This window comes from Ornithorhynchus anatinus, chromosome 17 (genome assembly GCF_004115215.2).
Source record: "Ornithorhynchus anatinus isolate Pmale09 chromosome 17, mOrnAna1.pri.v4, whole genome shotgun sequence".
Classification (NCBI taxonomy): Eukaryota; Metazoa; Chordata; class Mammalia; order Monotremata; family Ornithorhynchidae; genus Ornithorhynchus; species Ornithorhynchus anatinus.
Window position 1 is genome coordinate 31,653,605 of NC_041744.1, and position 20,661 is coordinate 31,674,265.

Below are 20,661 nucleotides of genomic sequence, written 5' to 3' on the forward strand. Positions count from 1 at the left end.
GGGAATGTGTAGAAAGAACTGTGAAGAATGTAAGGTGACTTAAATCCATTCTTTGGGGAGATGATCTGGGCTATTAGTTGAAATATTGAGTTGTCAGGCTGTGCAGGAACTGATTTTCATATAATTGACAGATATTTCCCCATCAGTGCTCCATAATCTAAGTTTAGATGAACCTTAGAGGTCTTTCAGTGTACACTGAATCTGCATCATTTCACAAAAATGTTAGATCCAATTCAGGAAGTGTAAGAAAATGAGAATAGCTAGTTTTTCCCAGGAATCATTTTTTATCATTAACAATATAATGTCCTTTGGAGTAATGATGCAGAAATGCATGAAAAAATAAAGTATAGTTTTTTAGTCAAAAATAATTGTTTTAGCCTTCTTTCCCAAGAAATCTTCTGTTTCCAGTGCAGGCCTTTCTGCTACCACATCATAGCTATGATCTTTGAAACTTCTACTTTAAGAAGAAATGGTGTTGTCAACCATAAGTTCAGTGGTAAATACGGAGCTTATGAAAACTTGATTCAAAAACAATTGAAATAATACATTCAACCTCCAGGCTTCTGTGCCTTTAAAGCTTTTAAAAATATCATTTTATAGTTTCTTAGAGTATTCCTGCTGCTTAATATGTAGGTAAAATAAGTATATTTACGTATAAATATAGGGTTCCAATAGTACTGTTAATGGGTTAAAAGGTGAAAAATTCTTAGATTTATATTTTAATACTATAAAATTCCATAAATAATTTCAATATCCACAGAAACTGCCATTTTAAAATCTCAAAAGGAATTATGGGAATTTATTACACTAAAATTACCATTCTGACATGATACTTCAGAAAAATTTGCAGTGTCATTCAGATTGATGAGACATTATTTAACCTGAGAAAGTGAACTGTGTCCTTCACCAAATTTTAAATTTAACTCCAAAGAATGAATTTCTTAATTGGGATTTAGTAATAATATTAGGCTCCATTGTGGAAAATCATTACTATGGGCTTTTAAATGAAAATATCCCATTGGTGGATTTAAGAATCTCTGTATATGTAGATAATAACCCCATTTCTTCTTGCACCCCAGGAATGCTAAACGAAAATTCGTGACAGCTCCTTGTAAGCAGTGTTCATGCCTAACTCTACTATACTCCTCTAAGCGCTTGGTTCAGTTCTCTGCACCTAGTAAGCATCCAATAAACAACATTCGCTGATTGAGAATTAAAGGGACCTAAAGCTCTGGGGTTTTAAAAAAAAACAAAAAACAAAAAGCAAAAAAATACCCATAAAATGTTAAGATTCACTACTATTGGGGTTTTGGTGCTAAACTTGTAATAATATAAATCTTGTATTAAAAATGTATGCAAGATAAATAATTCCCATGTTGCCTATTGCCTTTAGAACTTGGCATTCTTTTTCTAATATTAGCCACAAGATAAAGCTCTGCTTTTATCTGCTGCTTTAGGGGTGAGTCATTCATGTAGATTATGGAATGATTACTTGGTTTGATTTAAAAATGAACTCAAATGAACCTCTAATTTGTTGAAATATGTCTGTCAATTTCTACTGCTTGTCTGCCTTCTTAATGAAGAACTAATTTCTTTAGCCTGCAGGAATTATATTGCAAACAGCCATCACTAATTATGACAAAAAAAGCTATAGTTGGTTAAAAATAACTTTCATCCAGGCACTTATAAATAATTCCTTCATCTGATTTTCTGCTTGCTAGTGATAAATTCTTTTCATAGAAAAAAATTGCTATAAAAAATTGACTTCTATATATTAGACCTACCTAACATTGCCCAATGGGATGCTTAAGAAGAATGGATAACAGTTGCTCTGTGGAGATCTGAAATTGTGAAACTGTAACAGAAGAAATTCTTTAAAAACATACTGAAGCAAAAATATCAGCTCAGTATCTCATAACTCCTTATCTTCCCATCTGAACCCTGACTGACTTAAAGCACAAATGTTTTTATTAAAATTATGAATGATTACACAAACTACATTTTTCAACATATAGTTATTAATATTGCCTTGCAAAGCTACGGTGGCATCAGTAGTATTTTTTTTGGATTGTTTCTGGAATAAATATTCTTTTATTCTGGTTTTTTTTTTCTGTGAATTACTCCCATTTTTATAGTGCCCCTATTCCCTCATAGGGCAGTAGTTTGGTGGAAAGGCTAAGACGTGTAATCGAGGTCAGGAAGAATGACAGTGGTGCTCTTGGTTTTAGGCAGCTCCTGACAAACAGTCAGGCAGTTGCTTTCATGCTTGCCTACATTACTGAAATAATAAAATCAATACTGTTTATGGCAATTATTGAGTGCTTACTATGTGCCAGGCACTTTAATAGAGAAGCAACCTGGCTCAGTGGAAAAAGCGCTGGCTTAGGAGTCACAGGTCATGGGTTCTAATCCCCACTTTGCCACTTGTCAGCTGTGTGACATTGGGCAAGTCATTTCACTCGGTGCCTCAGTTACCTCGCCTGCAAAATGGGGATGAAGACTGTGAGCCTCATGTGGGACAGCCTGATTACTCTGTATCTATCCCAGTGCTTAGAACAGTGCTTGGCACATAGTATGCGCTTAACAAATGCCAGAATTATTATTACTGAGTTCTGGGTAGATGCAAAGTAGTCAGGTTGGACATGGTCCCTATCCTTCATTTTTTTCCTAGGAATAAATTGCAAAGACTCCCTGCTTAAGTGATTTTATTTGGCTCTATGAAAATAAGGTGATAAGAGGTAAAACACTGCACAAAATACAATCATTCAATCAATTGTATTTATTGAGCACTTAACTATGTGCAGAGCACTCTACTAAAGTGCTTGATAGAGTACAGTACAACAATGTAAGAGACACATTCCCTGCCGACAATGAGTTTACAGTCTAGAGGATGAGCATGCAGTCTATAGCCACAGGATACAATGTAAAGTACAATAATATATTCCCAATATGAAATAAAATTGTATATTCATATTGAATACAGTATGAATGCACTCGTGCCTGCCATAATACTTCTTTCTGCTACCTATATTAACATGTTTGGAAGTTAAGGAATTCACCAGTGCAAAAGTGTTTGGAAACAATGCACCACAAGGTGGAAAGGAATGGTTACATGCATGTTAGTTTTTCCTTATGTGGAGCTTTATGAGAACTTAACCTTCTTGTTATGGGAGAGCTGTATATTTAAAAAAAAATTATCCATAATAAATACTTCTGTGATCAAATAGTAACAGAAGAATTTGGTAATCAATGTATTATATACGAATGTTAATACTTGGTTCTAATATTAAGTTTTCAAAGTGTTACCTGTCATCTGATTTGTCAGAAAGACACTTTGTACTAGCAAACTAAAGATTTTTCATGCCAGAGATTGAGAAGGTATTGAAATGAGCTCTTAAAAGCTTAAAAAATACTTTAACGAATGATAAGAAATACCAGCATGGTAATTCAATAACACAATCATGAAAGAGCAGTAAATGAAAAACTTAGAGTGGGGTCACCGAATTGTAGCCTGGTAAATGCCTAAAAATAGTAATGATACTTTAAGAACAGAATTGGAAAAAATTAGCAAGTTTATAATTCTGTGTACAAATTCCTGGATGATGGCATACTCAGCCTCAGATTTTAGGATAACTTATAAACAAATTTTGCAAAGGTATATGTATCAATAAAAGATAAATTTTTACAGCTGACTACACAAGCCAGATTAATTTGTTTTTTCAGACTTATTCTGAAGACCCAGGGAATTGGTTTCAGAATAGCATGAGAAAAGTTCATGGAAGGACACCCAAAATCTATAATGCTTTGTTGATTGCTGTTATATAAAATAACTATATTTTAGGTTAATCTGTTATAAATGAATTCAATTTCTAAGTATGAAAATGTTGTAATCAGGTAGCATGGCTTTCAGATTTAAGTGTAGGTCAAATTTTACTAGAAAGATTATTGACAAATAGATCAGTTTTGAACCTTGCACTTTTCAGTGGTTTCAAATTGGGGCCCAAAAGGAAAATAATATATATGTGGAATTGGTAGAGGACCTTTAGGTCTGAAACATTGTCTTGTAGCTTCTGTGTAATTTCATTCAAATTGGATAGTCACTTATTTTAAGCAACTTAATGATAATATGTAATACCAGAAGCCAATAACTTTGGCTAAATGTGCATCTGTTTGAGAGGCAAAAATTGGTAAATTTCATCTTACATCCGTTGCTTTAGGTAAACTCTTTGTGGGCTGAGGACACGTCTACCAACTCTGTTATGTCCTACTCTCCCAAATCCTACTCTCCCAAACGCTAAATACATATAATATTCTGCACACAGTATATATATGATTTATTTTACTAAACTACATAAAAAAGTGATTCTGCTGTGAAATAAAAAGAAATGTTTCTAGGACAACTGTGTGCAGGAAAAATCATGTGTTGATTAGATTTCCATGGTTTATATAAAGGATTCCTGTTTTTAAATCAAAGTCCTCTACAACAGGTTTTCAATAAGTGATGCTAATGATTGTAAAGGAAAGGGCTTATTATCCAAGAAAAGCTTTTAGTAATTCCCAAACAACAAAAATGTATAGTACCATAGTTTCCTCCCAATTAGAAAAATGCTGGTAGCATATAGACTATAGGTACATAGATATAGACTGAACAGATAAAAATATCAAACAATTAAATATTGTGTGCTTACTGTGTGCAGAGCACTGTACTAAGCGCAAGGGAGAGTACAGTATAACAGAGTTGGTAGACAAATTCCCTGCCCACAAGGAGCTTTGCAGCCTTAGAGGGGAAGATATATCCTACATATATCATACATATAAAAAGGTAGAAATGGATGGCTATGATTTATAAGTATATGTTGTGTAGGCGTTATATAGCCATGTCTTTCTTTAGGATATGGTTAAAATATACAGGTGGCATACATGAACAATATTTTGGTAAAATCAACTCACCAGTAATTCAGATAAGGCAATATACTTCAATATTCTGAAGCGCTGTAAATTTAGCCTACAATTGTAAAATGACTTCACAGTCATATAAAGGCATATTTCCACTCTAGCTGGAGTTCAAGAGATGTAATGATTTTTCTCTTTTGCCTTCTGTCAAAAGGTATTTTTTTGACTGCTTTCTGTAGAGACAACACAACAGTACTAGGAAACTCTTGTAGATGCATTATCTCAGTATTTGCCTCTTCCACAACAAATATTAAAAAAGGAAGGAAAATCAGGAATGTATTGAGCGTGAACATTTAAGTAACCCAAACCTCATATTGTTTTCCTGTTTTTTCAGCTTGCAGACCAGGATTCTATAAAGCATTTGCTGGGAACATAAAGTGTTCCAAGTGTCCTCCACACAGTGTAACCTATATAGAAGCAACTTCTGTGTGTCACTGTGAAAAGGGTTACTTCCGAGCTGAAAAAGACCCACCTTCTATGGCATGTACCAGTAAGTCTGATCCACAACCGTGTTTGGGATCCCCATCACTTTTTTTTGGTGGGGGGTGGGCCAGATGGGGAGGGGAACAGATATTTCTTACGTGCTTATTCTGTGCCAGGCACTGTACTAAATGCCGGGGTTGGACACAAGTGGAGGAGCTGGAATTAGAACCCAAGTCCCTCTGACTCCCAGCCCCATGCTCTATCCACTAGGCCATGCTGCTTCTACCAGGGTGTACTTTGACCCTGTGTTTTCGCATGAATAAATTGCATCACAGTCTATCCTTTTCTGGCAAAAATCAAGGGAATAGACTTTTTCCTTACTTTCTTGCTTTTCTTCAGTTTAGTAATAATTATGCTGCTCTTCAAAGCACACACTAGTTCTTTGACTACATAAACTAAGGGTAGTTTTGGGAATTTGCAAGCTGACCATAATGTCCTCTCATTCAGAAGCAAAATAGCTTCAAATGTTTGGAGCTTTAAGATATCTTGGCTATATACATTCTAATGCTGGTGAAATTGGCAGCCTTTCACTGTTATGAGATATGGAAATTCAATCTCACTTTGAGGACTTTAGAGATAAGATTTCTCTTAACTATGCATTTACTTAAGAATTTCTTTGGTATTGGTCTTTAAATTGTTCATATCTTCAGCCAAAATTTGTTCCCCTGTTTCTCCTTGTCTTTAAAGGTTTGTGAATATTTATGGTTAGCTAAGTGTTTTGAATTTCTTCTTATGAAAGTTACTAGGTAAATATAAAATGTCTGTATTATGTATTATGTTATTGTTTTCTATTAGAACTAAATGGATCTGTATTTTATTGCCTTCATTAGTAGAAATAAATGGACTGCTCTGCTTCCATTCTGCAAAAATGTCAAATGCCACCTCCAGATACTCATAATATCTTAACTTTTAAAAAGTAAATGTTTTAGTAAAGGAATTACATTGGCGTCAATAACATAAATTGATTTCAGATGCTAATGATCCTATATATTCCACAAAAGATGAGAGTAGACAAAGGAGTAGTCATTGGCATGGTGTCTTGGGATAAGTGTCTTCTCCATGGATTGAAATTTTCTCACTGTTGATTCAATCACATTTTAGCATAGTGCTGTTTTTTTTAAAAATAAAGCAAGAACAGTCATATTTATTGAGTGCTGAATGTGTGCAGAGCACTCTACTAAGTGCTTGGGAGAGTACAGTATAAAAATAAACCACATATTCCCTTCCAAGAATGGGATTTGGTGGAAAATAATCATTTCTGTACTATATCTTTTCACTACATGTCTGGTTGAACATTGTTTGGGAGTTAAGGAACGTTCATCCAACCTCATAGCTTGTTGTGACACCTCCCCTAGTCATAAGAAACACTTTTAGATGTTTGTGCTTCTCTTCCAACACAACGAATATTATACAAAAGTTTTCCTTAATGAGAGGTTTTGCTCGAATGCAACCTGTGTGCTGTACGAGAAATGGGTGATATCTTAATCTAACCTATCTTCTAGATGGATAAAATTTGAAGTATTTATTCCGCATAGCTTATTAAGAAAACTATAATTTAGGTAATTAATGACAATAGTTAGAACAAACCTATTAATTTCCCCTAGGTATAGTACAAGATAAATAACAGTAACAAGTACATAACAGTAGAAAAAACTACCTCCAAAAGCATTTAACAAATGAAATTGTTTCAGAAACTTTGTCTTTGATATTTTTACTATGTTCTGTAACTATAAAATGTCAGTTCACACTTTAATTGTTTTCCCAAAACTCCTAATAAATCCCTAATCTCTGTTTAAAAAGTTTTTAAATTGCCCTTTCATTTCTTCAGCCAAACTATTTGAATTGGGCTTTGCTTTTCGTGCCAATAATAGCCCACCCATTACCTCACTTATTAGTAATAGTATTAATTATTAGTTGTAACAGAGTAATATTTATTGTTTACTGAATTCAAGGTACAGTACTAAACTGGGGAAAAGTACACAGGTGGGAATTAAATATGGTTCCTCCTCCTCCTGGGCCTCACAGCCTAATGGGTATGAGGGAAATAACTGAATGCTATGTAGTAATAGTAAGGTATGACTTCCATTCTAAACATATTTTCTAGGCCTAGAGAATGGTAAAACATGCACACTCTTGACTGTGGATGACAGTGATAACCTCATTAGTGATAACACTCACATCAGTGGTGTGATTATTGTGTGGGCAGGGAATATGTCTGTTTAATGTAATATTGTACCCTACCAAGCACTTAATATAGTGCCCTGTACACAGTAAGTGCTCAATAAATATGAATGAAATGAATGACTAGGTATATTAACCTTGATGGTTGACATTACTTTTATGTCTCAAGTTACCAGTGCTTTGCATGGTGCTTGGCATAGAGGTTTTTTGTTTTGTTTTGTCTTTAGTGGTACTTGTTAAGCCCTTATTATGTGCCAGGCCCTGAACTAAGTGCTGGGATTCATGCAAGATAATGGACATAGTCCTTGTACCAAATGAAGCTCATAGTCTAAAGTTGGGGGGAGGAGGATTTACTCCCATATTACAGATGAGATAACTGAGGCAGAGAAGTTAAGTGATTTGGCCAAGGTCACACAGCAGGTAACTGGAAGAGTTGGGATTAGAACCCAGGTCCTCTGACTCCCAGGCTTATGCTTTTTCACTGGTGCATCCTATTTCATTTTTATGTACAATAGTAAGCCCTTAATAAATACTATCAATCCATCAGTTTATTTTTTATGGTATTTGTTAAGCACTTACTGTGTATTAAGTGCTGGGGATAGATACAAGATAATCGGGTTGGACACAGTCCCTGTTCCACAAATGGCTCACAGTTTTAATCCCATTTTATAGATGAGCTAACCAAGGCCCAAAGAAGTGAAGTGACTTGTCCAAGGACACTCAGTAGCCAAGTGGCAGAACTGGGATTAGAACCCAAGTCCTTCTGATTCCCAGGCCCATGCTCTATCCACTAGACCAAGCTGCTCATTGAGCAGTTACTCTGTACCAAACACTGTACTAAGCACTTGGGAGAGTGCGGTGTAACAGATTTGGTAGAAATGGACTCCATCCGTAAGGAGTTTATGGTCTAGAGGGGGAGACAGACATTAAAATATGTAACAGATAATAGGTATGTAAGTCCTGTGGGGGTGAAGAAAGGGTATAATTATTATCCAGATATAAGAGGCTATCAGACGAATCAAACTTCTGGTTTTTTTCATGATTAAAACTTAATTTCCAATTACGTTTACGTACAGTCTTATAATGTGGAACTTGCATTCTTCAGCCCCACAGGACTTATGTACAGATCTATAAATTATCCTCATCATCAATGGTATTTAGCACTTACTGTGTGCAGAACACTATCCTAAATGTTTGGGAGAGTACAATACAACAGAGTGGGTAAACACACATTCCCTCCACAACCGGAGATTACAGTCTACGATAATATCTGCCTCTTCTAGACTGTAAGCTTGTTTTTTGCGATATTTGTTAAGCTCTTACTATGTATCAAACACTGTTCTAAGCAGTGGAGTGTATACAGGTTAATCAGGTTGGTCACGGTCCCTGTCCCACATGGACCGCATAGTCTAGGTATGTGACCTGAGTTTTCTCTTCCTCAAGAAGCAGATGATTCAGAAAAGAGAGAGGAGATCCCATGATTCCTTCTTTCTAAATTCAGCATTTCTTCTCAGGATGTTCCCTGCTCTGTAGCACTTGTGTGTGAAAATCCCTGAACCTAAATTGGAAATATAGGGAAGGAAGTACAGAAAACACTTCACCCCCATATTCATCATTAGCGGCACAATGGTGTGCAGGTCACTGCCTTCTAAATGATGGTCTTGCACAAGTGAGAAAAATTGATTTGTAAGTCAATTAATTAGCCACCATTTGTGTTTTAATATACCATTTAGCTGGATTTCCATGAATGTAGCAGATGCATATAAATTTCCAATCTATTAAAGGCAGAATGGTCATCTAAAATACAGTCAAAGATTTTTTTTTATCTGAATTGCTGTACAGCAGGAAATACTGGGGATTCTGAAGTTCTGCCTGAATAAGACTGGGAAAATGGCCAAGAGGAGGCTCTGCATGGCCATGCAGTTGGCAGTGAGAGCTGTAGAATAAGGAATGAAGTCCCTCCAGAAGCCTATTGACCTAAAGAAGGAAGGCATGCAAGAAAAGCTATTAGTTGGGTGAGGGAGCTCACTAATTAATTTAACATTGACTGTGGAGATGAAGCTGGGAAGCAGCATGGACCTGAGAATCAGAAGAACCTGGGTTCTAGTCCTGACTCTGCCATTTTTCTGCTGTGTGACTTTGGGTAAGTCACTTTGCTTTTCTGTGTCTAGTTATCTGTAAAATGGGAATTAGACTTAGACTGTGAGCCCCATGTGGTACAAGGACTGTGTCCAATCCAATCACCTTGTATCTACATCAGCATTTAGTACGGTGTCTGACACATAGTAAGTGCTTAATAAATACTACAGTCACTATTATTATTACTATTATGTCTTTGTAAATAATGCTGTGAAGCCAGTGTTGGGGTGCGAGTTAGACTGGCAGTGCACCTTACCACTTAACTATTCTATATTTTCTAAGACAGTCCTAGGATTTTCTTGGCCAAGGCACATAGCTTGCTTTTTACCAGTTGACTCAGAGAGGACTCAAAGTATCCCAGCCATCAGAAACTCCTCACACTGGGACTCAGTCAGTCAGGACTGAGATTGTGTCAGGGAATATCATTCAGAGGGGTTAGTGGAGCATTCGGTTGGAAAAATGCATGTGACACAACTTTTACTATATATAATTAGATCAGTCTATTAGTCTATTGCAACTTCTGGTGCCTGAGAGGAAGGGAACAGCCTGAAGGGGAGGGAGACAAAGTGATGGAACACGGGAAAACACAACAACCCCAAACCCCCCAACTGTTTGCTGAGGGGCTCTGTTAAGCACCTGAGCTCAAGAAAGCAAGCTTCTCCAAAACAGTTCTAATTATGACTTTAAAATTTGATACAGTGGAATAATAATCATGATAATTGTGGTCCTTCTCAAGTGTTGACTATGTATTAAGTGCTGAGGTAGGTACAAGATAATCAGGTTGGACTCAGCCCCTGTTTCATATGGGACTCACAATGTAAAGGGGTGGGGGTAGGATTTATTCTCCATCTTACAAATGAAAAAAATTGAGGAACAGAAAAATGAATGACTTGCCCAAAGTCACACAGCAGCAAATAGCAGAGCAAGGTTTAGTCCTCAGACTCCCAGACCCATGCTCTTTCCACTAGGCCATGCTACTTTCTGACTTTAGAGTAGGAATAGATTTTAGTAGGCTTCCCCCCACAAAATCTCTTGCTCTCGAGAATCCAGTCCCTAGAAACCCACAACCTTGCTGTTTATCCACGTGTCTCAGACCTTTAGTGGTCCTCTTCTACTCCAGGTTGCTAGGACTGTTTATTATTTTTACTGGGGTTTTTTTCTAATGATATTGATATTCAGATTGTTGGCCTTTTCTCCTATTTTTAATGGAGAACATTAATTATGACATATTCATACTCCAGGAATTGGAAGAATGTTATCCATTATGTTATGGGTGCCTTAAAGAATGTATAAATGCTTGCCTATGGATACCCAGGGAAAAAAACAAGCAGACACCCTTCTTACTCAAGGGCCCTCGTGCCAATTTGCATGACGATTAAATAGCTTTTTAATTGCCGTTAAATTATGCCAGCTAAACTGTGATTTCATGCAAATATTAAGCCATAATGACATGCAGTGAATCATTTACTAAGATTTAGAACTTGGAACAAAGAGAGACAATTAATTCTAATCCTGAGATTCAGCTAAATTATGTGTCACTGGGCTTTCATGAATGTGGCCTGATTGCTTTGTTATCATTTATAAATTATACAAAGCTTATGTGACACATTGAAGCAACTTGGCAGCAATAACCCTTTTGTAGACATCTGTGTTGAAAGCTCTCAAGGATTTCCTTATGTTAATTTTTTTTCTTAAAGGAAACAAGTAATATACATTGATGAAAAATTGTCTATGTTTTTTCCACTTGCTACCAAATGAAAATTGCTATTACTCTGGTTAGACTCCTAAATTCACTGCTTGCCCTTCAATGTAATAGCCTTTAAGAAAAATGCAGAGATGATTTGAAAACAGATTTGGGTGATGCTTCTGTTTTTAGATTTTAAAATTCAAAAACCTGTCATTCAGTGGCTCAGATAATCAGGTTGCAGTACTCTAGAATTGAGTGCAGATGCTCAGAATCCTGATCTTGTCGCTGAACTCACGTGGTGCTTTCTCAGACTAGAAATCCAGAAAATCCAGAACCACTGAGGGTAACAGTGACAGTGCTTAAACATGGGCCTTCATGGCACATTGGCTGCACATCATAAGGACCTTATCCACTACCTCTTGAAGGACTACTCCCCCTCCTTCTAATCCCTCGTTGCTTAAGTGATCAATACAATTTGAGCTTTTGGGGTTTTGATGAAGGGATGATGAGCAGCTAAGGACAGAATCTGAATAACTCTAGTCTGTAAGCTCTTTGTGGGCAGGGAATGAGTCTGCCACTGATGTATTGTGCTCTCCCAAGTGCTTCGTATAGTGCTCTGCACATAGAGCTTAATCAATACCCTTGACAATGACAGTTAAGAACTCCTTGATAACAGCCTTTGCAAAATTATTTCTCTTATTGGAGTAGTTAGTGCTCTCCATTAAAAATAGGAGGAAAGGTCAACAATTTGAATAGAGCTTTTAGAAAAAATAACAATGATGTAATAAAGACCCCTAATGCCTTGGAGAAGAAGAGGCTTAAGGGCTGAAAACAAATGGTTGACTCTAAGCAGGGTAGAGGGAAGGATGGTCAAAAGAAAAATCTCTCTTTTCTCCTTAGTATTACGTGGTCAATTTTAGTGAAAGTTTATTTCTAAACTCCACAGCATATTTGTTGTCAGTGGGTTGTAATAAGTACCATTATTACTAGTAACTGTTAACAAATACCTGGGAATTCCTGGATTTCTCACTTCCTTTGGAACATATTTACACAAAAATGGTCACCTTGGCCTTCTGCTCTGAAATTCTGACTTTAGTATCCTTCATTTCTGCTAGTTACACCACCTGTTTGAAGGGATAAAACATCCCTCCATTCCCCTCCCACATTCTACTTTAGGGAAAATGAGCCCTACCAATTTCTTTTGACAGTCTAGGCAACAGTTGGCACGGGAGCAGACCTAATGCCCACTCCAAAGTAACTAGTTTAAGTATTCACTCATTCATTCATTCAATAGTATTTATTGAGCGCTTACTATGTGCAGAGCACTTGTACTAAGCGCTTGGAATGAGCAAGTCGGCAACAGATAGAGACAGTCCCTGCCCTTTGACGGGCTTACAGTCTAATCGGGGGAAACAGACAAGAACAATGGCAATAAATAGTCAAGAGGAAGAACATCTCGTAAAAACAATGGCAACTAAATAGAATCGAGGCGATGTACATTTCATTAACAAAATAAATAGGGTAATGAAAATATATACAGTTGAGCAGACGAGTACAGTGCTAAGGGGATGGGAAGGTAGAGGGGGAGGAGCAGAGGGAAATGGGGGGAAAAGAGGATTAAACTGTGGAGAGGTGAAGGGGGGTCAGTAGAGGGAGTAGAGGGAGAAGGGGAGTTCAGTCTAGGAAGGCCTCTTGGAGGAGGTGAGTTTTAAGTAGGGTTTTGAAGAGGGTAAGAGAATTAGTTTGGCGGAGGTGAGGAGGGAGGGCATTCCAGGACCGCGGGAGGACATGGCCCAGGGGTCAACGGCAGGATAGGCGAGCCCGAGGAACGGTGAGGAGGTGGGCGGCAGAGGAGCGGAGCATGTGGGGTGGGCAGTAGAAAGAGAAAAGGGGGGAGAGGTAGGAAGGGGCAAGGTGGTGTAGAACCTTGAAGCCTAGAGTGAGGAGTTTTTGTTTGGAGCGGAGGTTGATAGGCAACCACTGGAGGTGTTTAAGAAGGGGAGTGACATGTCCAGATCGTTTCTGCAGGAAGATGAGCCGGGCAGCGGAGTGAAGAATAGACGAGAGTGGGGCCAGAGAGGAGGAAGGGAGATCAGAGAGAAGGCTGACACAGTAATCTAGCCGGGATATAACGTGAGCCCGTAGCAGTAAGGTAGCCGTTTGGAGAGGAAAGGGCGGATCTTGGCGATATTGTAGAGGTGAAACCGGCAGGTCTTGGTAACGGATAGGATGTGTGGGGTGAACGAGAGAGACGAGTCAAGGATGACACTGAGATTGCAGGCCTGAGAGACAGGAAGGATGGTCGTGCCATCCACGGTGATAGGGAAGTCTGGGAGAGGACCAGGCTTGGGAGGGAAGATGAGGAGCTCAGTCTTGCTCATGTTGAGTTTTAGGTGGCCGACATCCAGGTGGAGACATCCTGGAGGCGGGAGGAGATGCGAGCCTGAAGGGACGGGGAGAGGACAGGGGCAGAGATGTAGATCTGCGTGTCATCTGCGTAGAGATGGTAGTCAAAGCCGTGAGAGCGAATGAGTTCACCAAGGGAGTGAGTGTAAATGGAGAACAGAAGAGGGCCAAAAACTGACCCTTGAGGAACTCCAACAGTTAAAGGATGGGAGGGGGAGGAGGCGCCTGCGAAGGAAACCGAGAATGACCGGCCAGAGATAGAAGAGGAGAACCAGGAGAGGACAGAGTCCGTGAAGCCAAGGTGAGATAAGGTATGGAGGAGGAGGGGATGGTCGACAGTGTCAAAGGCAGCAGAGAGGTCAAGGAGGATTAGAATGGAGTGGAAGCCATTGGATTTGGCAAGAAGGAGGTCATGGGTGACCTTAGAGCAGTCTCGGTAGAGTGGAGGGGACGGAAGCCAGATTGGAGGGGGTCCAGGAGAGAATGGAAGTTAAGGAATTCTAAGCAGCAATTGTAGATGACTTGTTCTAGGATTTTGGAAAGGAAGGGTAGTAGGGAGATGGGGCGATAACTGGAAGGGGAAGTGGGGTCAAGAGGGTTTAAGTAGTTATTCAGCATATGAGCTAGATGGGTGATGACAGAATCATTATCCAGATGTGCTCAGTGACTCCTCCCAATTACATCCAGAGCTCTATCTTCATGTTCCCATCCCGTACTGTGGGACACTTACACTGACGCAACCTACAAAATCCAACAAGGGTATTCTGAGTGCCCACATTGTTTTAAGTAGTTGCCTTCCCCAGTCTAATGATATATTTGCAAAATGAATGTGTATAATTTATATCTAGGAAACCAGAATATGCATAGTTAGTGAAAATTTGGAGCATTTCAAGGAGACATACAATGGGATTTTTCTTTTCCATTCATCTTTCATCCAGTACAGTTCCTCAAATATATAGCCTAATTCAGCATAGAGGCCTTTTCCCTATCTGTTTTCTGTTGTATATAGTAATAGTAGCAATGACAATAATAAAGATTATGGTATTAAGTAACTACTATATCCCAAGCACAGTACTAAGTTGTGAAATAGATGCAAGATAGGTTGGTCATAGTCTCTGTCCCACATGAAGCTCATGATCAATCATATTACTGAGCATTTACTGTATGCAAGGCACTGTAATAAGCGCTTGGGAGAGTACAACAGAATATAATAATGATGATGGTATTTGTTAAATACTTACTATGTGCCAAGCACTATTCTAAGCACTGGCACTGTTCTAAGCACTGGTGCATTCCCTTTCCACAAAGAACTTATATAATAAGGGGCCAGGGAGAAAAGGGCGAGAAAGCTGAGGTACAGATAAATTAAGACATTGATTTGGTTAAAAAAGCAAAGACAACCAGAAGATATTGGAGTTTGTCTACCTTAGTTAGCATCCTTTTATGACACAACTGATAAAAACATCTTTGCAAAAGGGCCAATTTGTGCCTTTTAAAAACAAATCCATGACTTCATAGAAATTGTATTTCTGTATATATTAGGAAGAACTGTTTTTTTATCATTGACTGATCTTACTATCAATAGGCAGTGTTTTCTAGTGGATAAAGCATGGGTCTAGAAGTCAGAAGGACATGGGTTCTAATCCCAGCCCTGCCACTTGTCTGCTGTGTGACTTTGGGCAAGTCACTTAACTTCTCTGTGCTTCAGTTCCCTCATCTGTAAAGTGAGGATTAAGAATGTAACCTACGTGGGTTAGGGGCTGTGTCCAACCCTATTATCTTATATCTACCCCAGCGCTTAGAACAGTGCCTGGCATATAGTAAGCGCTGAACAAATACCACAGTTATTATTAAATGCCACAGTTCTTAATGGCAGTGCTGTTATATGTACCTAATTTGTTTTCCGATTCAAAAATTTATGGTCCAAGCTTTGATTTGAATAGATTGAGTTGATGTTTAAAGCAGGGTAAAAAATAGGGACCTGGTGAGGAGGTGGGAACAGTGACTGTTGGGAGTGGGGTATTTGGAATAGAACTGTTTTTCCCAACTAGTTTTTCTCCAACTATCCTGTGGCCCATTCTTCCCTTCCAATTCTCCTTTCTCTTTTCCACAGTATTCCATGGGTTTGCGACCATAAAACACAAAGAACATTTCAATCGTTGTCTAAACTGTAGTTAGGGTTTGTCTAATATAAAGGAATGATAAACTGAGTGGCATTCATACCTTCAGTGGTTGCTTGATCCTTGAGCAGTGGACCTTCCTGCCCTTGTTTATCCATTCCTCAGGCTGCAAGTTCAACATAATGGATTTGGAGACTCCATCTGGTCCCAAGAGATGATAAACAAGACCCACCAATTAGTTCAAAAGACACAAGAAGACCAACACAATGTTTGCCAGCCAGCACTACTGTAAAGTTTCAGAAAGAGTAAGGGTTATTTAAAGAGGATAATTAACATCCATTGGTGAACATTAATGAATAGGGGAGAGAATGCCATAAAGGTAGTATTCTTTGAATGTTTATAATCAAAGTGGGATTAACCACGGCATACATTTATATCTAGTACTTCAGGAAAACCTGGCTTCTAATAGTAATCTCTACCTTGATTACAGCTACATGGCCTTGGAACAAACATCAGCCTGTGCGATTCTAGCCATCTTTACTTTTTGGTGATTTTGCCTGTTCACAATATAGGTTATAATTTTAGCTTGTCACTTTTAGCTCTGCCTGCATTATGTAACTATGAAATAGCAGCCCAGTTTATTATGAATCAATTTAATATTTCATCACTGGCTCCCTGGAATGTCATTCTTGCCAACAGAACTAATTTGGTAATACTGTTTTCCCTCCAAGGATTCCCTAGGGTTGGGATAATGCGGAGCCGTGAGTGAAAGAAATAGCAGGATTTGCTTGGTGGTGCCAGGGTGTTCATGCTTCTGATTATTTTGGTGGTGTAACACAGTGGGCATCACTCTGCTGTCTTTGAAAGTTCGCACAAACACATCTGAGAGAGAGAAGCATTTGTGAGGTACATTGAGGGTGAAGAGGATAAGCCACTGCTGCCCTGAGAATGTTTCTCTACAGGAAGTAGGCTTAAACCTACTTTCAGTGGAGAGTGAGAACTAATGGAAGAAGTTTTTTAACCTCTCCACAGCTTCCAATTTGGGGATGAAGGTCTCCCAGGAGCTCAAATGAGAGAATTGGGATCACACTAATTACAATGACAATAAATGTCATTCCATGTGGTTACCAGCTGAGAATTGTTAGTCTGTTTATGAATAGTTAATTTCTGCTCATATTCTAGTCTGTGAGAAAATGTTCACACTGTTAGCCCAGGCAATATAAGATGATGGAAAAGATATCTTTTGAGGTATAATGTGTGAGAATGGGACAAAGATGGCTATAGTATAATGCTCCTTAAATTCCTATATTAATCATTGCAATCTCATGTCTGTCTTTGAATTTACTATGGGACAGGGACTGTGTTCAATCTACTTATATTCCCATAGTAGTAGTAATAGCATTAAGTGCAGAACACTGTACTGCACCTACCTTAGTATCTAGTACAGTGCCAGGCACCTAATATACCCTTAACAAGTATTATTGATAATAAAGTAAATTATATTTCAGAGCAGGCATGTTGGGGATTCCATTTTTCTACTTATTTAGAATATTCTGTAAAAAGCACTGTTTTCCCCAAAATAAGTCTCAGCTAAATAGATTTTCTTATTTTTCAATATAGTGAATTGATAAAAATATAGTTTTATTCAAATATTGAAGCCTTAATAAATTTCATTAATCAGTTTTTCATGAATATTGGGACTTCTACCAAATGTGCATAGTCTTGATAAATCATCATTATTTTCTAGTTAAATTCATAGTTTTTAGCACTCATGTTTCCAAATCAGATCTACAATAAAAAGCACAGCTAATCTTCCTAAAACTGCCTTTACAAGCCCTTCAAAGTTTATCCATGGAGGTCATATTTGTAATCCATTTGATCAGATTTTTCCTGTTAATATTCCTGAGATTAGGTAATGCTGCCATTCAAATGAGGCTCAGGTCTCAGTGGAAATTGGTTACCAATATTAAGCCTATGGAGAAGAGATTTCTCTGTAGTGCCAAGTTTCAGAACCATCTTAGCAAAAAAAAGCCACTATTCCTTAAGGAACCTAAGGTCATACTTATTTTAGAATTAAAACCATAAGGCTCAGCTAGTTTCTCTTATAATGTTGACATTTACTGTTTTCTTTTTACTGACAGAAGTATTCCAGGAGTTGCTAATGTCAGTGAATGTATAATCTGACTGGGGATAGATATATTTAATTACTCAAACTGATTGGGTACTTGTAGGTGTTGTAAAGAGGCCTCAAATTTCCAGAGTCCCATTTTAGCTTTCACTACTAAGGGACAATTTTGGTAAATCTTTCGGTCTCTTCAGTTTCCTGGGACTTTTATTTGAAAAACAGCAGCTAGAGTATAGTTTTAAATCAGAGAAGTGTTTGAAAGTGGGGAGATAAATATATATTACATTGTTACATAAAGAATGCATAGTTAAACATAAGCCATCACAATGAATGTGATGTGTTCTTTGGTGTAGTAATAGAACGAGGCAGAGAAATATCACACAAACTGGTAAATCATTTATGAAAATATGTGTGATCTATTTGAGCCACCATGGTGTTATCTTCAGATAAATTCACTTTTTTAATCATCAAATAGTGTGGATCTACAAGAGCAATGGGTTCTTTATATTAAATTCCAGAGAAATAGTACCCCAATCATCTTTAATAACTATGTGTTAAACTCCTGCAACTCAATTCTCTGCAGCTAAACATCCACTTACCTTAAAGGAGCTCATATTAAATGGAAAAAAATGTGTATATGCCAGGTATTTTTTTGCAATGTCATTTGGAAAGGTTTTCAATCAGTGTTGTTATTAAGAATGAGGATTGTGAAGTATTAGAGTAAACAAACAATTTTATTTAAAAAATGGAAAACCCGTTACCTCATTCTCAAAAGAGAAATCAATATCAAGTGAAATTAAATACTTGTTTTTGACATTGAAAATGAACCTTAACTTTTTTTAATCTTACTGATGTATAAACAGAAACAAATTATTCTTTGGAACGTCTGACCTTACTGCAATCCCAATAAGTTTAAATACTGTCACAATATTTTAAATTTAAAATGCCAGTAGTCATTATTTTGTTGTATTTTGTAATATGATGCTAAAATTTAGTTTTACTTGGCACATGGTAAACACTTAACAAATACCACAGTTATTGTTATTCCTCTGGGTAAATTCTGAGTAATTTTATTCCCTCTGCTTCTCCCTTTCTCTAACCGTCCCCCCAGCCCCTACAGTGCAAGTTAATAGGGCCTTCTGCCACAATCTGAGAAACCATGGCTAGCTCTCTGCTTTACAAGTGAAGGAAGGTGGAATGAAGAAGATTTGGGAATCTCCCATTTTGCCAGCATTTGGCCTGAAGGATCTTAAAGAATGGACCTTAGTATTGGGGAATTACTGATTTAGCCACTGGGGACTTTAACCAACAGAAGAAGTGAATTTTCTGCCACAAAAGTCATAGGGGGAAGTCTTCCTTTCACATACCTCCTTTGGGCAATGACAGAGGACATGAAGAAACCTTAATGCTCCCTATGCCTTCATTCCACCCTCGATCTCAAAACAATGAAACGAGTTTGGGTGTCGTAAAATTTTTTAAATAGGAATTGCTTATGGATTTAGACTACTTTTAATTGATTGTAATTTTAATATGCTTTCTTTCATTTTTTTTCTATGCCCTCACCTCCCAACCCCTGCCTCCAGGGCCACCTTCAGCTCCAAGAAATGTGGTTTTTAACATTAATGAAACGGCTCTTATTTTGCAATGGAGCCCACCCAGTGACACAGGAGGGAGAAAAGATCTCACTTACAGTGTAATCTGTAAAAAATGTGGATTAGACACAAGTCAGTGTGAGATCTGTGGAGGAGGTATCCGTTTCATCCCAAGGCATACTGGCCTCACCAACTCCTCTGTGACTGTTCTTGACTTTGTGTCTCACGTGAACTACACCTTCGAAATTGAAGCCATGAATGGAGTATCTGAATTGAGTTTTTCTCCCAAGCCTTACACAACTATCACGGTGACCACAGATCAAGATGGTAAGTACAATTACTTAAATATTATAGCTGAAGAGTGAGTTTTTGTTGAAGCATCCTATCTGTTCATGAAAGCCCAAAAATATCATATTACTGAAAGTTGTATAATTAGTTGCAAGGTGTATGTTAGATACTAGGAGTCTATCATGGGGTCAGGCAGTAGAGCTGTATTTATTGGGCCTGGTTACATTCTGACTGACCTCACCATATCCCATAAACATAGACTTCCTCCTGTACTACATTCATTCAGCATTCACTGCCTCTAACCTCTATTGGTGTTTCATACTGTTCATTCATGCAGCCTAGCTTTCTTCCCTCTTCTTACTCCTCCTCCTGATCCTCCTCTTCTCATCTAGTCAGATGAGAGGAGTAGTGTGGGCAGGTTTGCCACTCCTCCCTGCCGTCTTGAGTGAACTGTTCACAGGGGTGAAAGGCTTGCTGTACTGACAAAAAAAAATCGCTCCCATCTAGGATACTGACTGAAACACTTAATATGTGACTCCTTACCATACTGATTGTCCAGTTAGATCAGCGCTAACATCATACTAGACTAAATGCCAGCAATAAATTGGGTGTATAGGTGATATAGTATCATTTTGTTAAGTTCTGTACCTATTAATACAATCATTGTAGCCTGAATGAGTCTTAATC

General features: G+C 38.0%; 1 protein-coding gene across 6 annotated transcripts in view; it reads left to right on the forward strand.

The window, feature by feature from the left end:
* The window catches only part of EPHA6 (EPH receptor A6), a 371,578-nt gene that overhangs the window by 123,403 nt on the left and 227,514 nt on the right, over positions 1-20,661 (forward strand). For 5 of the 6 annotated variants that reach the window (XM_039914480.1, XM_039914479.1, XM_039914478.1 and 2 more), the window contains exons 4-5: positions 5,288-5,443; positions 19,678-20,013. In XM_039914480.1, the coding sequence (XP_039770414.1) occupies positions 5,288-5,443; positions 19,678-20,013 (492 nt within the window). Of the gene's footprint in view, positions 1-5,287; positions 5,444-19,677; positions 20,014-20,661 lie in introns of those variants that run through there. The other variant, XM_039914482.1, reaches the window with a different exon arrangement.